The sequence below is a fragment of the Salmo salar genome, chromosome ssa14, assembly GCF_905237065.1.
Source record: "Salmo salar chromosome ssa14, Ssal_v3.1, whole genome shotgun sequence".
Taxonomy (NCBI): Eukaryota; Metazoa; Chordata; class Actinopteri; order Salmoniformes; family Salmonidae; genus Salmo; species Salmo salar.
In genome coordinates this window covers 20737285-20757506 of record NC_059455.1, presented here as the reverse complement: position 1 = coordinate 20757506, position 20222 = coordinate 20737285, and the positions used below count along the sequence as shown (strand labels likewise).

Below are 20222 nucleotides of genomic sequence, written 5' to 3'. Positions count from 1 at the left end.
CATGCTAGTCACATGCAAATGTAAAAAGCTGTTTCTTGATATAAATATGAACTTGATTGAACAAAACATGCATGTATTGTATAACATAATGTCCTAGGGTTGTCATCTGATGAAGATCATCAAAGGTTAGTGCTACATTTAGCTGTGGTTTGGGTTTATGTGACATTATATGCTAGCTTGAAAAATGGGTGTCTGATTATTTCTGGCTGGGTACTCTGCTGACATAATCTAATGTTTTGCTTTCGTTGTAAAGCCTTTTTGAAATCGGACAGTGTGGTTAGATTAACGAGAGTCTTATCTTTAAAATGGTGTAAAATAGTCATATTTTGGAAAAATTGAAGTAATAGCATTTCTAAGGTATTTGAATAACGCGCCACAGGATTCAGCTGGCTGTTGAGTAGGTGGGCGTCCCACCTAGCCCATAGAGGTTAAAGGATAATTTATTTTCTTGAACCTACGGTAACCCGCCCCCACTCCCCCCCCACCAAAATACAGATTGCTTTGAGGTGACTGTAGCGTAGAGGAGGAGTTGATGATCTGGGATATTGACGATACCATTGAAGATAGTCTACTGAGCCAGAGTAGTTACAAGACAGTGTAACACTGTTTCCCTACATGCCATGTTCTGTCTCTGAAGTTGGTTTTATGTCACTTTCATAACTGCCACCTGTAATGAAGTTAAGCATTAAAATGTTGAGTTAATGGGAAATGATTCAATACAAATGAAAAGATAATCATCAGTCATTTACATTTCTTCTGGGAAGTGCTATTTTCAAATGACACTTGACAGTTACCTTGAATAAACTAAAAGTATGTAATGTCAGACTAATACTCACCAACAAGTGCAGAGAGGAGAAACACTGGGTAGAGAAACATGGTGATAGGTGTAACAGTGTGTTATCAGGAAGAAAAACTGAAGACGTCCCACTGTTCCAGTCAGATAGAGGAGAATCATCTCTCCACCTCTCATCTTAGCTCCTCCTATTCAGTAAATTGAACCACATTACATCAACATTATAATCTGTGATGAACAAATATGGCTTAATTGATGGATCATCATGAACATGGCCTCTGATTATTTGATTGCAGATGCTTGCCTATTACCTATCGCCAGGTCGCAATTGTAAATGAGAACTTGTTCTCAACTTGCCTACCTGGTTAAATAAAGGTGAAATAAAATAAAATAAAAAATTACATGGTGTTTACTAGTAGGAATTTATTACAGTCAGGTTTCTGTAGTGTTTCTGGGTTTCATGTCACTGGGGGCCTCAGAGCACAGTAGTACAGAGCAGAGTCTGTCACTTCAGCAGAGGAGATCTCCAGATCAACACAGGTTCTCTCTTTGTTGAGTGTGTAACAGACAGTTGAAAGTCTTGTGGATCACCTCTCACTTCATATGGATTATTGGTAGCTGTGGCCAGGTAAAGGAATTGGAGACCTGATCCAGAGTACTGTCTGTACTACAGCAGACTATCTGCTATTACTGTATAGTTACAGGAGATCTTAACTCTGCTACCCTCTAAATAATACTCCTCGGGACTGGTTGGAGTAATATCATCCTCTAAAGTATCACCTGTGAAGGAGAAGAAAATAAGCATGAGACTAAACATGAAAACCTCTTATTTTATATTTGAAGCATCCCGATATTTACCAATGAAACAATGCCAGACAATGTGGAAATGGCTTTACATAAAGCCTTAATTACCCACAAGTGCTGAAAACAGTAAGATAGAAGTGAGAAACATCATGGTGTTTGTGACAGAAAATGCAGTTACAGGACAGGGGTTAACTCAACTGTCGGATATGCAGTGTACTGAGATCTGCAGGATGTGATATGTGAAATGTAATGTATGGCTGCTGTTTGTCTGTCCTGCTCAGAGAAATAGAGGTTTGTGTAGTGCTGAGGTGAGGCCCTCTGCAGAAGATAGGGAGTTATACTGTATATCTTGTTGATTTAAATGGTATTGAGTGGGATGAAGAAGAACTGATAATGTGGACTTCTTTAAGTGTTAAGGTGTTGTAATCTAGAGTTGGAACTGACAGACAATAAAAAGATCTGAAACAGTTCACAACAAGGATTGTTATCCCTGTCCTGCTTCTGTACAGTTGTTGTACAGTGTGTCTGGGTTTCCTGTCTCTGTGGGCCTCGGAGTACAGTGGTACACAGCAACGTCTGTCACTTCAGCAGAGGAGATCTTCAGATCCACACGTTCAGCCACTTTGTCAACGTTAACTGACGGTCGAGGATACGGTGGTTCTGCAGTAACTATTGTCTCAGCAGATGCTGAATACACTGAGATGAGGAGGAGGAATTGGGGAGCAGATGTGTGATATTGGTGATACCAGAAGACACTGCCTCCACCAGATACTGTGAAGTTATAGGAAAGCTTGACACTGCCACCATGTATCACATCCTCCTCAAGACTGTTGGAGAAAATTCCACCCCAACCACTATCAAAGCTTGTGTATTCTTTTTCCAAGCTTGTAATGAAGTAATTACACATTATCATTACTGTTAAATGTATTTAACTTACCCACAAATGTTAAAAAGAACAAGGTGAACCAGCACAGCATGGTTAATGTTAGAGAGACAAGCTTACAATGCACTGAGGAAAGACATTCATGTCATTTTGAGTGTCTCCTTTTCATTCTCATACTAGCTCCTCCTCTAACACAACACAACTCATTTTCAGAGGATCTTCTGAAGTGAATGAATAACAGGAAGAAAAATGCATTTTCAAGTGATTTGGTGTCCATATTGATAATATTATTTAATTTGTATATAATGCAAGTTACTCCTATTATGCTAAATGTGTTTTTACTTACTCTAACAACAGTTGTTACCACAATAATGTAATCTACTGTCACGGTTGTCGTAGGGTAGAGTGGACCAAAATGCAGCAGGAATATGTGCACTCATCTTCTTTTATTAGTGGACAAAGAAGGTAAACAAACACGTACACCAAAAAACACAACAACGAATAACAGGCCGGTAAGGTACAAAGCTATACACAGCACAATCTCCCACAAAAAACCCATGAAAACAAACTCCTAATTATAGGACCTTCAATCAGAAGCAACGATAACCAGCTGCTTCCAATTGAAGGTCCAACCCCAATAAACTAAACATAGAAATAGACTAGACTAGACAGAACATAGAAATACACTAACATAGAACAGTGCCCAAAAACCCCGGATTACATAAATCAAACACCCCTCTACATAGACACACACCCCGAACCACATAAACCAAATACCCCCTGCCACGTCCTGACCAAACTACAATAACAAATAACCCCTATACTGGTCAGGACGTGACATCTACAGACTCTCTGCTGCCTGATAATGAACTGTGGTCTTGAAATGACCAACAAGCTCGTCTAAAACAAGTCCTTTATCAGTGTTCTAGTTTAAGTACATCCTCTCAGAGACTCTGTATTGCTGGGAATCCTTCAAGGGTACAGTAGTAGAAGCTGTGTCTGCCAGAGTTACTTGTTTTATCATGAGTGTAGTTGATGTTTGGGACATTGTAGATTCATTTAGATGATTAGAGATATGGTCAACACTATTTTCTCTGGCACCTTTATACAGTAAGTCCTGAGGTGCCTGGTTAGGGTCTTGTTGGTACCAGTTAAGGTAGATGTTACTGCTGCTTGTTTCATATGTACAGCTCAGAGACACTGATGACCCCTCAGTGGGGGTGTACTCCTCCTTATCAGAAGTCACACTCCAGATACCATTCCTGAATAGGAAAAATAGGTAATAAAGCTGATTGAAAACACATTTAAATGACTTTACTTCATCAAAATATGTTTTACTGCCAATTCCATAATTGAATAATCTGATTATGAGGATGCAAGTAGTTCAAATGTTTAGGTGTTGTTTACCTGTATTCATTATCAGAATGATCAATACGCTGATTGATATCTCCATCTTCCGACTGATGTTGGCCTTCATTCACTCTCCTCTAAAATATTCTTCTGTGTGTCACTGTGTGAGGTGTACAGCCCTGCTAACATCACACCAACCACAGAAGTAAGGCTTGCATTTTTTCTACACAAGTGCCAAGGATACACTAGTTTTTGTAGGGGGGCTGTATATCCTGTTGTCACAGTGGGCCTCAGAGCACAGTAGTACACAGCAGAGTCAGACAGCGGCAACCTCTGGATCATCAAGGGGACTGATTTTGATGCTGATTTAAATGTAGTTAAATTGAGATGGGCATCGAATCTCCTCTGGAATTCAATGGCATTATCAGATCCGAAAGTCACCCGCCTCAGCATATACTTTGGGAAGTCATTAGCTTCCTGCTTGTACCAGAACAGGAATGGATTTGTATCCACAGTATCAAATTGACAGTCCAGTGTGACCTGTTCTCCCTCAATAGCAATAACATCTCCTGGTGGCTGAGTGACTGAGTCTTCTCCTCTGCATTCTGGAAAATAATGTAATACACAATTGTATTAGGAGGAAAATAATCAAGCAACATGTTTGAGGAAATAAAAGCATAAACTTAACACTGGTTGTATTGTAGTGGGAAATTTATGTTTGATAAAAGAAAGGCAGAAAACAAATCATTAAAATAATATTATAATACCATAACAAAATGCAGCAAGAATCAGTAAATTACTCAGCCAGGGTTCCATGTCTGCTACTGTGAGATCAGTGGGAGAAGAGTAATACCACTCTGATGTAACTAGGCCATGATGAGACTATGAAATCCTTATCTCCTCCTCTTTCTGTGTATCGTCAGCTTTTGACGTTGTCTGAACAACACTCTAACCTGAGTTTTTGTACAGTGTCTGAATCTCTTGTTGTCACATTGGGCGTCAGAGCACAGTAGTACACAGCAGAGTCAGACAGCTGCAACCTCTGGATCGTCAAGGGGACAGAGCTAGATGTGAAATTCAGCCTGGAATCCAACCTCTCTTTGAACGTATCACTATTGCTCGCAGTAACATGTCCACTGCTGGTCAACAGCCTCTTCACCTTTGCAATCTGAAAAAGTAGTTATATTAGTTTATTTATACACTTTTTATAAAAATTAATAGGCTAAGATTCAGACAAAGAGATTAGGTACTATATGTCATTCCCTGATCTGTTTCCCCTGTCCTTGTGCTTGTCTCCACCCCCTCCAGCTGTTGCCCATCTTCCCCACTTATCCTCTGGGTATTTTAACCTGTGTTTTCTGTCAGTCTGTGCCAGTTTGTCTTGTTTGTCAAGCTTACCAGCGTTGTCCTGTCAGCTCCTGTCTTTTCCCAGCCTCTCTTTTTTTTCTCAGTTGAATACATTCAGTTGGACAGCTGACTAGGTATCCCCCTTTCCCTTTCCTTTAAATGACTGCCGACCCATAGCACTCACATCTGTAGCCATGAAGTGCTTTGAAAGGCTGGTCATGTCTCACATCAGCACCATTATTGCAGAAACCCTAGACTCACTCCAATTTGCATACCGCCCCAACAGATCCACAGATGATGCAATCTCTATTGCACTCAACACTGCCCTTTCCCACCTGAATGAAAGGAACACCTATGTGAGAATGCTATTCATTGACTACAGCTCAGCGTTCAACACCATAGTGCCCTCAAAGCTCATCACTAAGCTAAGAACCATGGGACTAAACACCTCCGTCTGCAACTGGATCCTGGACTTCCTGACGGGCCGTCCCCAGGTAGCAAGGGTAGGTAACAACACAACCGCCACGCTGATCCTCAACACGGGGGCCCCTCAGGGGTATATGCTCAGTCCCCTCCTGTACTCCCTGTTCACTCATGACTGCATAGCCAGGCACAACTCCTACCCCAACATCAAGTTTGCCGATGACACAACAGTGGTAGGCTTGATCACCGACAACAATGAGACAGCCTATAGGGAGGAGGTCAGAGACCTGGCCGTGTGGTGTCAGGACAACAACCTCTCCCTCAACATGATCAAGACAAAGGAGATGATTGTGGACTACAGGAAAAGGAGGACCGAGCACGCCCCCATTTTCATTGATGGCCTCCTACCGCAAGGCACTACAGAGGGTAATACGTACGGCCCAGTACATAGCTGGGGCCAAGCTTCCTGCCATCCAGGACGTCTATACCAGGCGGTGTCAGAGGAAGGCCCTAAAAATTGTCAAAGACTCCAGACACCTTAGTCATAGATTGTTCTCTCTGCTACCGCACGGCAAGCGGTACCGGAGCGCTAAGTCTAGGTCCAAAAGGCTTCTTAACAGCCTCTACCCCCAAGCTATAAGACTCCTAACAGCTAATCAAGACCCAGACTATTTGCAATGCACCACATCCCTCTTTTACGCTGCTGCTACTCTCTGTTTATTATCTATGCATAGTCACTTTAACTCTACCTACATGTACATATTACCTCAATTACCTCAACTAACCGGTGCCCCCGCACATTTACTCTGTATCGGTAACTCCTGTATATAGCCTCGCTATTGTTATTTTACTACTGCTGTTTAATTATTTGTTACTTTTATTTTCTATTTTTTACTTATCTTTTTTTGTGAACACTTATTTTTCTTAAAACTGCATTGTTGATTGAGGGCTTGTAATACTTGTTGTATTCGGTGAATGTGACAAATAAAATTTGATTTGATTTTATAGACTTTATGTTCCATCCACTGTAGCTGAGAAGTCCCGTATTTGTGGGACAACACATTAGGGGAGGAGTTAATTGTATATTCAATTTAGTTGAACTGCCAGAAGGATTCCCTGGTCTGGATCCGGGGTATTGATGGTACCATTGGAGATTGTTAACGTTGCTATCAGTAGCGTCACTGGACGGTGACCAAAATGCAGCGGGTATAGTGCTCATCTTTCTTCTTTATTTGAAAGAACACTCAAAACAAAATAAACAGACGACAAAACAGTTCTATAAGGCACACAGGCTATACAGAAAATAACCACCCACAAAAACACAGGAAAAAACAGGCTGCCTAAGTATGGCTTCCAATCAGAGACAACGAAAGACTCCTGCCTCTGATTGGAAGCCATACCTGGCCACACATAGAAAAAGAAACATAGAAATAGAAAACTAGAACCAAAATCCCCAAAACACACAAAACAAACACCCCCTGCCACGCCCTGACCATACTACAATTACAAATGACCCCTTTACTGGTCAGGAACGTGACAGTTGCCCTTGTAGTTGCAGGAGAGAGTGATATCTGTTCCTTGGAGGGCATTGACTTCAGGCTTCAATGGAGTTGTTTCCTGCTAAATACTATCATCTGGAACAACATAAGTATTACGATTCAAAATGTGAATTCCAAATTAAGTTGAATGTTGAATGAAAAATGTCTGGATTAGATGTCCCTATAACAGACAGACATGATAACAATAACAATTACAAATTTAGAGTATTACTACCATTTAGTGTTTATAGAATCATTAATTGAACGCAGGAAACTCTAAATGTAATTTGGTTTAAGCTGAGATCTTAACTCTGCTACCCTCTAAATAATACTCCTCAGGACTGGTTGGAGTAATATCATCCTCTAAAGTATCACCTACAAGGGCTGAAATCAGTAGAATATAACAAAGTAGCATCATGGTCTATGTTACAGATCAGACATAAATGTGTTATTTAGAAAACAGCAAAGCTAAAACACTGCTATGACTTTGAAATGATAAGTAGGCATATACAATGTTGCTCCTCCTCTTTACATAGGTTTTTAACCTGTTAGGGCTAGGGGGCAGTATTGACACGGCCGGATAAAAAACGTACCCGATTTAATCTGGTTACTACTCCTGCCCAGTAACTAGAATATGCATATAATTATTGGCTTTGGATAGAAAACACCCTAAAGTTTCTAAAACAGTTTGAATGGTGTCTGTGAGTATAACAGAACTCATATGGCAGGCCAAAACCTGAGAAGATTCCATGCAGGAAGTGGCCTGTCTGACAAGTTGTTGTTTATCTTGGCTATTTTTATTGAAGTCTGAGGATCTTTGCTATAACGTGACACTTCCTACGGCTCCCATAGGGTCTCAGAGCCAGGGAAAAAGCTGAACGATATCGAGGCAGCCTCTGGCTGAAACACACAATCGCGTTTGGCAAGTGGCCGATCAGAGTACTATGGGCTTAGGCGCGTGCCCGAGTCGACCCCATGATTTATTTTCTTTCGTCTGTTTACCTAAACGCAGATTCCCGGTCGGAATATTATCGCTTTTTTATGAGAAAAATGGCATAAAAATGTATTTTAAACAGTGGTTGACACGCTTCGAAGTACGGTAATGGAATATTTCGAGAAAAAAAATTGTCACGAATTGCGCCATGCTCGTCACCCTTATTTACCCTTTCGGATAGTGTCTTGAACGCACGAACAAAACACCGCTATTTGGATATAACAATGGATTATTTGGGACCAAACCAACATTTGTTATTGAAGTAGCAGTCCTGGGAGTGCATTCCGACGAAGACAACAAAAGGTAATCAATCTTTTATAATAGTAAATCTGATATTGGTGAGTGCTAAACTTGCTGGGTGTCTAAATAGCTAGCCCATGATGCCTGGGCTATGTACTTAGAATATTGCAAAATGTGCTTTCACCTAAAAGCTATTTTAAAATCGGACATATCGAGTGCATAGAGGAGTTCTGTATCTATAATTCTTAAAATAATTGTTATACTTTTTGTGAACGTTTATCGTGAGTAATTTAGTAAATTCACCGGCAGTGTTCGGTGGGAATGCTAGTCACATGCTAGTCACATGCTAATGTAAAAAGCTGTTTCTTGATATAAATATGAACTTGATTGAACAAAACATGCATGTATTGTATAACATAATGTCCTAGGGTTGTCATCTGATGAAGATCATCAAAGGTTAGTGCTACATTTAGCTGTGGTTTGGGTTTATGTGACATTATATGCTAGCTTGAAAAATGGGTGTCTGATTATTTCTGGCTTGGTACTCTGCTGACATAATCTAATGTTTTGCTTTCGTTGTAAAGCCTTTTTGAAATCGGACAGTGTGGTTAGATAAAGGAGAGTCTTATCTTTAAAATGCTGTGAAATAGTCATATGTTTGAAAAATTGAAGTTTTTGTATTTTTGAGGAATTTGTAATTCGCGCCACGCCTATCATTGGATATTGGAGCAGGTGTTCCGCTAGCGGAACGTCTAGATGTAAGAGGTTAACGAGAGTCTTATCTTTAAAATGGTGTAAAATAGTCATATGTTTGAAAAATTGAAGGTTTTGCATTTCTAAGGTTTTTGAATAACGCGCCACGGGATTGCACTGGCTGTTACGTAGGTGGGACGATTTGGTGCCACCTAGCCCAGAGAGGTTACAGAAATGGCAGTAAGCAAATCAAAAAAATTTATCATACCCCAACAAAATACAGAAAGAATCAGAATATTCTTCAGCCAAGATTCCATGTCTACTGTGAGATAAGTAGGTAAGGAGAGACCAAACACACAAGTATGTGTCACCACTCCTTTAACTGTGCCTTATGAAGCATTGAGGAGGAGCTTCCACTAGGCTCTCTAAGAGTCTTACATCACACTATCAAATAGTTTTTGTATTGAGGCTGTATCTCCTGTTGTCACAGTGGGATTCAGAGCACAGTAGTACACAGCAGAGTCAGACAGCTGCAACCTCTGGATCTTCAAGGGGACTGACTTGGAGTCTGCATCGAGATGGGCATCAAATCTATCCTTGAACTCAGTTGCATTTTTACTTCCAAAAGAAAAACGGCCCAACATGAACTTTGGGAAGCCATTTAATTCATGCTTGTACCAGAACAGGTTCAGATTTCTAGTATCATCTGCATCAAATTGACAGCCCAGTGTGACCTGATCTCCCTCAGTAGCAATCACATCTCCTGGTGGCTGAATGACTGAGTCTTCTCCTCTGCATTCTGGAAAATAATGTAATACACATTTCTATTAGGGAGGAAATAATCAAGCAGCATGATTGAGGAAATAAAAAAGTGTGAATCTAATACTGGTAGTATTGTACTGAAAAATACATTTGAAAAAAAGAAAGTTATTCAAGCAAAGGCAGTAAACAAATTAGGAAAATAATATTATAATACCATAACAACATGCAGCAAGAATCAGTAAATTACTCAGCCAGGGTCCCATGTCTGCTACTGTGAGATCAATGGGAGAAGAGTAAAACGACTCTGATGTAGCTTGGCCATGATGACACCATGAAATCCTTCACTCCTCCTCTTTTTGCACATTGTCAAACATTGAGAATCCTGTGACAAACAGTCTACAAAATTCAGCCTGGAATGAAACCTCCACTGGATCTCATCAGTATTGCTCCCTTCTGAATGAATATCTCTTCTCAGGACATACTGAGGAGAGTCCCTAGTTAACTGGATGTACCAGAAGATATCAGGAGATGTACTACTGGTAGTGTAGTTACAGCTGTGTTACCAGTCCTTCTTCAAGGGCAGTAACATGTCCACTCTGCTGGTCAACAGCCTCTTCACCTTTACAATCTGAAAAATATATATTTGGGGGTTTTATAATACATAAAATGCTAAGGTTCATAGAATGAGAGTGTAGAAAGGACAAGCACTATACTGTATCAAAATAGCATGCATCCAGGATAAGTAAAGTATTCCTAAGCAAATGTGCCATTATGATTCATGTGTAGAAGAAGAATAGACTGTTATAGACTTTATGTTCCATCCACTGTAGGAGCGCTGCAGTAGAGGAGAAGCTTATTGTATATTCAATTATTTAGTAAAAGAGCAAGAGGGATTCCTTGTTAAATTTGAAATATTTGGAACCATGAAATATCTCGTTTACATAATGTTGTCTTCTTATACAAGTCATTTGAAAATTATAATTTGTCAGTTGTTATGGGGTTTGAATTAATACATGTTCTGATCTGGCCAAATTGAGCTCATCTGAAAAATATAATAAAATCTTATATCCACTGAGGATTTGCAACAAAATCAGAAAGAATGGCACAGTCCACAGTACCCTATTGATCAGTCCAATATAGACCTGGGCTATGCTGCCCAATGCCACAAGAAGTTATCCTTAATATGCAATAATACCCTCGACAGTCTAAGCCCTTGTCACGTCCTGACCAGTAAAGGGGTTATTTGTTCTTATAGTTTGGTCAGGACGTGGCAGGGGGTATTTGTTTTATGTGGTTCAGGGTGTGTTTGTGTATGTGTTCATGTAGAGGGGGTATTTGGTTTATATGGTTCGGAGTGGTTGTGTATGTAGAGGGGTATTTGATTTATTAGTCCAGGGTTTTGGTTATTGTTCTATGTTAGCTTATTTCTATGTTCAGTCTAGTCGTTTGTATTTCTATGTTTAGCTAATTGGTGTTGGGGCCTTCAGTTGGAGGCAGCTGTCTATCGTTCCCTCTGATTGAAGGTCCTATAAATAGGAATGTGTTTGTCATGGAATTTGTGGGAGATTGTTCTTAGCATAGCTGTGTGTTGCATGCAAGACTGGTGGTCGTCTGTTTATTGGTTTCGTGTTTTGTTTTGGTGAATAAAAATGAGCATTCACATACCTGCTGCGCCTTGGTCCAATTCATACGACGGCCATGACAGCCCTGTCTTATCTAAAAAGAAAGTAAAGTAAAGTACTTTGTTGCTAACGCCAGAGTATCTGGTGACGGATCATATCGACAGTAAACTAAACGTTAGATTTAAGGTACATGGGTCCCGTGTGGCTCAGTTGGTAGAGCATGGTGTTTGCAACGCCAGGGTTGTGGGTTTGATTCCCACAGGGGACCAGTACAGAGAAAAAAAATGTATGAAATGTATGCATTCACTACTGTAAGTCGCTCTGGATAAGAGCGTCTGCTAAATGACTAAAATGTAAATGTAAATTATCTGAGGGAGGGGGGTTGTACTAAGCTACATGGAATTGTTTTAAGGTCATACAAAGCAATATTTAGCTATTTGATTTTAAATTTTAAGATCCCTTGAAGTATTAAACAAATATAAGACAAAAACATTTTGATAAGAGGTTTTCTTTGGTCTTGCTGCCAATAGCCCATACAAAAGCATTGCATAACACTACATGGAACAAAATATACAGGAGTCTGTCAAATAAATCAAAAGGAAGCTTGTTCTGAACTGTCTGTCCTATATCTGAGACATATAAGAAAGATCAGGATTCATGTTTTTTTTTAATGTATTTTTTGGCTCTAAAAAGTGTCCATATATACTGTACTTCTATTTCTTTTCAACAGGTACCGTGGGACCTTCAGACGAGGCTTGAGGCCTGTGGGCATCCTAGACCAAAACAACTGACATATACATTTTTGTGAGTTTCACATTTGTTCATGAGTCTCACCTTTCCACAAGGGGTTATATTAGTGTGTAGCCCAAAATGTTCAGACGCTACAGACAGAAGTTGGCAGATAGGCTGTACCAACTTCAGACGAGTCCCAAGACGCTTGTGTGGGCCATAGAGAAAAATGGACAACACCAGTGTGTTCTTCAGAGTCTCATTTGGCCATTGAGGGCTCATACTAGTTTGTAGGCCGTTCGGATGCTACAGATGATTTTGTGAGAAGACCGATTATTGGGATGTCTCATGGTCTGACAAACATCGTTCTAGCTCTGTCACCTTTCACTGCAGACACATCCAATGCACCACAGATGCATTCAATGCAAAAAGATAGATATCACTAGCTTAAACTGACAGATTTTCATGGGGATTTTTTAATTTTTCTCATTAGATTTCCGTGGGGGCGCAGACATCAAATATAGGGTTTTTTAAAACATTATTCAAGTCAACTGATGATTGGTTTTATGATTGAAACCAATGACTGACCCTACAACTGACCCTACAAACGCTAGAAACCCCCCTAGTCACGCTCTGACCTATACACCATAGAGAACCCAGAGGGCTAACCCAGATGGTTAGGGCTTGACAACTTAAGTCATTTTTGGGGGCTATCTGTACTATATGATTTCTATTTTTGACAACTTTTACTTCACTACATTCCTAAAGAAATGAATGTACTTTTAAATCCATACATTTTCCCTGACACCAAAAAGTACTCGTTACATTTTGAAGGCTTAACAGGACAGGAAAACGGTCCAATTCACACACATCCCTGATCATCCCTACTGCCTCGGATCTGGCGGGCTCACAAATGCTTTGTTTGTACATTATGTCTGTGAGTTGGAGTGTGCCCCTGGCTATCTGTAAATGTAAAAAAAAAAAATAATAATTGTGCCGTCTGGTTTTCTTTATATAAGGAATCAGAAATTATTATTACTTTTTTTTTACTTTTGATACTGAAAGTAAATATAAAACCAAATACTTTAGACTTTTACTCAAGTAGCATTTTACTGGGAGATTTTCACTTGAGTCTTTTCTATTAAGGTATCTTTACTTTTACTCAAGAATGACAATTGGGTACTTTTTCCACCACTGTCACCATGTGCCATGCAGTCTCTCGATTTGGTCCATAAAATATACACTACCATTCAAAAGTTTGGGGTCACTTGTTTTTAAAAGAAAATCATTTTTTTTGTCCATTAAAATAACATCAAATTGATCGGAAATACAATGTAGACATTCTTAGTGTTGTAAATGACTATTGTAGCTGGAAACGGCAGATTTTTTATGACATATCTACATAGGTGTACAGAGGCCCATTGTCAGCAGCAATCACTCCTGTGTTCCAATTGCACGTTGTGTTAGCTAATCCAATTGATCATTAGAAAACCCTTTTAAATCATGTTAGCACAGCTGAAAACTGTTGTTCTGATTAAAGAAGCAATAAAACGGTCCTTCTTTAGACTAGTTGAGTATCTGGAGCATCAGCATTTGTGGGTTCGATTAGAGGTTAAAAATGGCCAGAAATAAATACTTTCTTCTGAAACTCATCAGTCTATTCTTGTTCTGAGAAATGAAGACTATTCCATGAGAGAAATTGCCAAGAAACTGAAGATCTCGTACAATGCTGTGTACTACTCTCTTCACAGGATAGCGCAAACTGGCTCTAACCAGAATAGAAAGAGGAGTGGGAGGCACCGGTGCACAACTGAGTAGGAGGACAAGTACATTAGAGTGCCTGGTTTGAGAAACAGACGCATTACAAGTCCTTACCTGGCAGCTTCATTAAATAGTACCCGCAAAACACCAGTCTCAACGTTAACAGTGAAGAGGCGACTCCAGGATGCTGGCCTTCTAGGCAGAGTTCCTCTGTCCAGTGTCTGTGTTTTTTCCCATCTTAATCTTTTCTTTTTATTGGCCAGTCTGAGATATGGCTTTTTCTTTGCAACTCTGCCTGGAGTTAAAAAGTAGAAAATGGTCTGCCTCATAATCCTGCTTCTTCTAATGTGTTTCATTATTTGTTCCAACTGAAGCTAGGGTTAAGGTTAATTCTAGGGTTATGTTCAATTCAGTAGGTAGACAAGAATCCCGGTTTCAACTGACTAATTTCCTTATATGAACTGTAACTCAGTAAAAGCTTTGGAATTGTTGAATGTTGCATTATAGATTTTTGTCCAGTGTATAAATTAATTGCAAATTGTGAATACAAGAAGCACAAACAGAATATGCAATTGTGACAAGAAAGGGTTAAAACATAATGTATATTCTGTTTGGTGGGGAACTTCTACAACACAGACACCTGTAGTGTTGGCATGGCGCATGCGTCATTTAAAGAAATAGGAACAATTTGATGATTCTTTACTGACACCTATTGACTCTCACCAGTAACTTACCCTTGAAAATACAATAATTGTCAAGTTTTCACCTTGTTGGGCAGAATGTTGAACACAAGATGGAACTATTGTGTCATTATTAGATATAGATTTGCTTTTGAGTGTTCCGAGATAAAAATACTGTAGTTCTTCTGACTGGCATGGAAGTGAATAGAGTCGTCATAGCTGTAAGGATACTTAGGAGTATGAAACTAGGGTATTTGATGCAGTGGTACAGCATTCATGTAATACTTCATTATGAAGAAAATAGTTTGAAATGAATATCTGATCTTGACTTGAAGTTAGGGTTATGGTTAGTATGGAGGTGTTTAGATTTTAGGACATATTCATTCTACTGCCTGTTGATAACTTTCTCCCTGTAATCAGATGTTATAGGTTTTTGTACAGTGTCTCTGAGTTTCCTGTCACAGTGGGCTTCAGAGCACAGTAGTACACAGCAGAGTCAGACAGCTGCAACCTCTGGATCGTCAAGGGGACTGATTTTGATGCTGATTTAAATGTAGTTAAATTGAGATGGGCATCAAATCTCCTCTGGAATTCAATGGCATTATCTGATCCGAAAGTCGCTCTCCTCAGCATATACTTTGGGAAGTCATTAGCTCCCTGCTTGTACCAGAACAGGTATGGACTTGTATCTAGAGTATCAAATTGACAGTCCAGTGTGACCTGTTCTCCCTCAGTAGCAATCACATCTCCTGGTGGCTGAATGACTGAGTCTTCTCCTCTGCATTCTGGAAAATAATGTAATACACATTTGTATTAGGAGGAAAATAATCAAGCAACATGATTGAGGAAATAAAAAGTATGAACTTAACACTGGCTGTATTGTAGTGAGAAATATATGTTTGATAAAATAAAGGAATGAGAGCAAAGGCAGAAAACAAATCATTAAAATAATATTATAATACCATAACAAAATGCAGCAAGAATCAGTAAATTACTCAGCCAGGGTTCCATGTCTGCTACTGTGAGATCAGTGGGAGAAGAGTAATACCACTCTGATGTAACTAGGCCATGATGAGACGATGATATCCTTGTCTCCTCCTCTTTCTGTGTATCGTCAGCTTTTGAAATTGTCTGAACACTCTAACCTGAGGTTTTGTACAGTGTCTGAATCTCTTGTTGCCACATTGGGACTCAGAGCACAGTAGTACACAGCAGAGTCAGACAGCTGCAACCTCTGGATCGTCAAGGGGACAGAGCTAGATGTGAAATTCAGCCTGGAATCCAACCTCTCTTTGAACGTATCACTATTTCTCGCAGTAACATGTCCACTGCTGGTCAACAGCCTCTTCACCTTTGCAATCTGAAAAAGTAGTTATATTAGTTTACTTATAATTTTTTATCAAAAATTAATAGGCTAAGATTCAGACAAAGTCAATAGGCACTATATGTCATGCCCTCCAGTTGTCGCCCATCTTCCCCACTTATCCTCTGGGTATTTATACCTGTGTTTTCTGTCAGTCTGTGCCAGTTTGTCTTGTTTGTCAAGATTACCAGCGTTGTCCTGTCAGCTCCTGTCTTTTCCAAGCCTCTCTTTTTCTTGTCCTCCTGGTTTTTGGCCCTTGCCTTTCCTGACCCTGTACCCGCCCGCCTGACCACTCTGCCTGCCCCTGAGCCTGCCCCTGAGCCTGCCTGCCATCCTGTACCTTGCTCCTACTCTGGATTATTGACCCCTGCCTGCCTTGACCTGTCGTTTGACTGCCCCTGTTGTTACAATAAACATTGTTACTTCACACGGTCTGCACTTAGGTCTCAACTTGATCCCTGATACTATACCGTACCAAAATAGCATAGAGCCAGGATAAGTAAAGTATTCCTAAGCCAATCTACCGTTATGATTAATGTATACAGTAAGAATATACTGACCACGTTTACTCCACACACAAAGCTCTCCCTCGCCCTCCATTAGGCAAATCTGACCACAATTCTATCCTCCTGATTCCTGCTTACAAGCAAAAACTAAAACAGGAAGTACTCAGTGACTCAGTCAATAAAAAAGTGGTCAGATTAAGCTGCAGGACTGTTCTTCCGATGGCATTGAGGACCACACCACATCACTCACTGGCTTCATCAATAAAGACGTCGATGACGTCGTCCCCACAGTGACCGTACGTACATACCCCAAGCAGAGGCCATGTATTAAAGGCAACATCCACACTGAGCTAAAGGGTAGAGCTGCCACTTTCAAGGAGCGGGACTAACCCGGAAGCTTATAATAAATCCCGCAATGCCCTCTGATGAACCGCCAAACAGGCAAAGCATCAATACAAGACTAAGATTGAATCGTACTATACCGGCTCCGACGCTCGTCGGATGTGGCAGGACTTGCAAACTATTACAGACTACAAAGGGAAGCACAGCCGCGAGTTGTCCAGTGACACGAGCCTGCCAGACAAGCTAAATTACTTCTATGCTCGCTTCGAGGCAAGTTACACTGAAACATGCATGAGAGCATCAGCTGTTCCGGACGACTGTGTGATCACACTCTCCGTAGCTGATGTGAGTAAGACCTTTAAACAGGTCAACATTCACAAGGCGGCAGGGCCAGACGGATTACCAGGACGTGTACTCCGAGCATGAGCTGACCAACTGGCAAGTGTATTCACTGACATTATCAACCTGTCCCTGACTGAGTCTGTAATAACAACATGTTTCAAGTAGACCACCATAGTCCCTGTGCCCAAGAACACAAGGGATATCTGCCTATGCAGAAGACATATTTCAGTTGAATACATTCAGTTGGACAACTGACTAGGTATCCCCCTTTCCCTTTCCCTTAAATGACTACCGAACCATAGCACTCACATCTGTAGCCAGGGTGCTTTGAAATGATGGTCATGTCTCACATCAACACCATTATCGCAGAAACTCTAGACCCACTCCAATTTGCATACCGCCCCAACAGATCCACAGATGATACAATCTCTATTGCACTCAACACTGCCCTTTCCCACCTGGACGAAAGGAACACCAATGTGAGAATGCTATTCATTGATTACAGCTCAGCGTTCAACACCATAGTGCCCTCAAAGCTAATCACTAAGCTAAAGACCCTGGGACAAAACACCTCCCTCTGCAACTGGATCCTGGACTTTCTGACAGGCCGTCCCCAGGTAGTTCGGGTAGGTAACAAGGGGTGTATGCTCAGTCCCCTCCTGTACTCCCTGTTCACTCATGACTGTATGGCCAGGCACGACTCCTACACCATCATCAAATTTGCCCATGACACAACAGTGGTAGGCCTGATTACCGACAACGATGAGAAAGCCTACAGGGAGGAGGTCAGGGACCTGGCCGTGTGGTGCCAGGACACCAACCTCTCCCACAACAAAATCAAGACAAAGGAGATGATTGTGGACTACAGGAAAAGGAGGACCGAGCACGTCCCCATTTTCATTGACGGCCTCCAACCGCAAGGCACTACAGAGGGTAATACGTACGGCCCAGTACATAGCTGGGGCCAAGCTTGCTGCCATCCAGGACGTCTATACCAGGTGGTGTCAGAGAAAGGCCCTAAAAATTGTCAAAGACTCCAGCCACCTTAGTCATGGACTGTTCTCTCTACTACCGCGCGGCAAGCGGTACTGGAGCGCCAAGTCTAGGTCCAAAAGGATTCTTAACAGCCTCTAACCCCAAGCCATAAGACTCCTAAACAGCTAATCAAAGGGCTACCCAGACTATTTGCAATGCACCACATCCCTCTTTTGCACTGCTTGTACTCTCTGTTTATTATCTATGCATAGTCACTTTCACTCTACCTACATATACATATTACCTCAATTACCTTGACTAACCGGTGCCCCCACACATTTACTCTGTACCGGTAACCCCTGTATATAGCCTCGCTATTGCTATTTTACTGCTGCTGTTTAATTATTTGTTACTTTTATTTTATATTTTTTACTTATCTTTGTTAATTCCAAATGAAGTTGAATGTTGTATGAAAAATGTCTGGATTAGATGTCCCTATAACAGACAGACACGATAACAGTAACAATTACAAATTTAGAGTATTACTACCATTTAGTGTTTATGGAATCATTGATTGAACGCAGGAAACTCTAAATGTTATTTGGTTTAAGCTGAGATCTTAACTCTGCTACCCTCTATAATACTCCTCAGGGCTGGTTGGAGTAATATCATTCTCTAAATTATAACCTATAAGGGCTGAAATCAGTAGAATAAAACAGAGTAGCATCATGGTCTATGTTAAAGATCAGACATTGTGTGATTTAGAAAACAGCAAAGCCAAAACTCTGCTATGACTCTGAAATGATAAGTAGGCTTATACAATGTTGCTCCTCCTCTTTACGTAGGTTTTTAAACACACCCACCAGGTTTCCTGTCAAAAAGAAAAATCTTGAGCTGCACCATCTCCTGTAGGTCATGTCATGTATGTATAGAATGTGTCAGGTTAGGTTTTTGTACAGCGTTTGTAGGTTTCCTTTCACTGTGGGCTTCAGTGCACAGTAGTACATAGCAGAGTCTTTCTCTTTAGCAGAGGAGATCTCCAGATCCACACGGTTCTTCTCATCATTTAGTTTGACTGACAGTCGAGGATCCAGACCTGGAGCCCGTGATGGAGACCCAGCACCATGCAGGATAAGCAGGATATACTGAGGAGGTGATCCAGGGTCCTGGAGATACCATTGAAGAGAGACTGCAGATGAGTAGGTGCATGAAAGTGTAATATTGCTACCTGCAGGAGCATTCACCTCCTCTCTGATTGGCTCAATGATCTGACCATTACTGTCACCTGCAAGAGATGCAAAATATGTTATTCTTCTATTATTACTCTTTTATAGATCTATTTTCACTGCATTAAGACTTTAGACTCAAAATAACACCAATAAAAATGTTTATGATTAAAGTAGTTTACTTACAAGCAAGTACTAGAAGCAAAATTAAAGTGGGGATTGACATTTCTGGATGAAACTGAAAGTTAAAATCATAGCACACAGCACAGCAAGATTTGTGTATACTAAAGTAACATCCTCTTCCATCTAGTTTTGAATGGACCATCTCTTCTCAAACCTTTGAAGCCCCACCCCAAATACAGAGAGTTGTCAGATGAGCAGAAGTAACAGCAGACTTCTTGCTGCTGCTTGATTCCACTGTCACATCCTCAAAATGCCAGGCTGCATTGAAATATGATTACCTTAGTCTCCCTCTATTGGATATTAGATAAAACGGTGTTAGTTATCTCCATATATTTTCTTGATGTTAGGGCAACAGAGATATTCATTTATTCAACATGAGGCGTTCATTCATTCACAGCTTATGTTGTTTTCCTATTTAAATCCACAATCTAAAGTATAAATCAGCAACATCATCAGATAGACATTAAAAAAATGTATATTTTATTATTATTGTTCACTGAAAATCCCAAAAAATTCATTTTCAGTGTATTTGTGTTTTGTCTATTCAAGGTAATGATGAAATTCAAAATGAGCTTGATAGCTTTTTACACTGTTTTTTTGTTCAGGTTTTGGGACAGTGTGTGAATGTTTCCTGTCATTGTGGGCTGCATGGCACAGCAGAGGAGA

General features: G+C 40.4%; 1 protein-coding gene across 1 annotated transcript; it reads right to left on the bottom strand.

Moving 5' to 3' along the window:
* Positions 1 to 19085: 19085 nt before the first annotated feature.
* LOC106569050 (immunoglobulin lambda variable 5-52) lies at positions 19086 to 19780 on the bottom strand. Its single transcript, XM_014140001.2, has 2 exons — positions 19560 to 19780; positions 19086 to 19432 (listed from the first exon to the last, which is right to left on the bottom strand). The coding sequence occupies exons 1-2, from the start codon at positions 19696 to 19698 to the stop codon at positions 19086 to 19088; spliced, it is 486 nt and encodes a 161-aa protein (XP_013995476.2). The 5' UTR covers positions 19699 to 19780.
* Between the last annotated feature and the right edge of the window lie 442 nt (positions 19781 to 20222).

Excerpts from the sequence above, each read along its gene's own strand:
- LOC106569050 (XM_014140001.2), bottom strand. The coding sequence starts at position 19,698 with ATGGTCCATTCAAAACTAGATGGAAGAGGATGTTACTTTAGTATACAC. Across the intron at positions 19,433-19,559 it reads TTTGCTTCTAGTACTTGCTT|GTGACAGTAATGGTCAGATC; the intron begins GTAAGTAAACTA and ends CATCTCTTGCAG.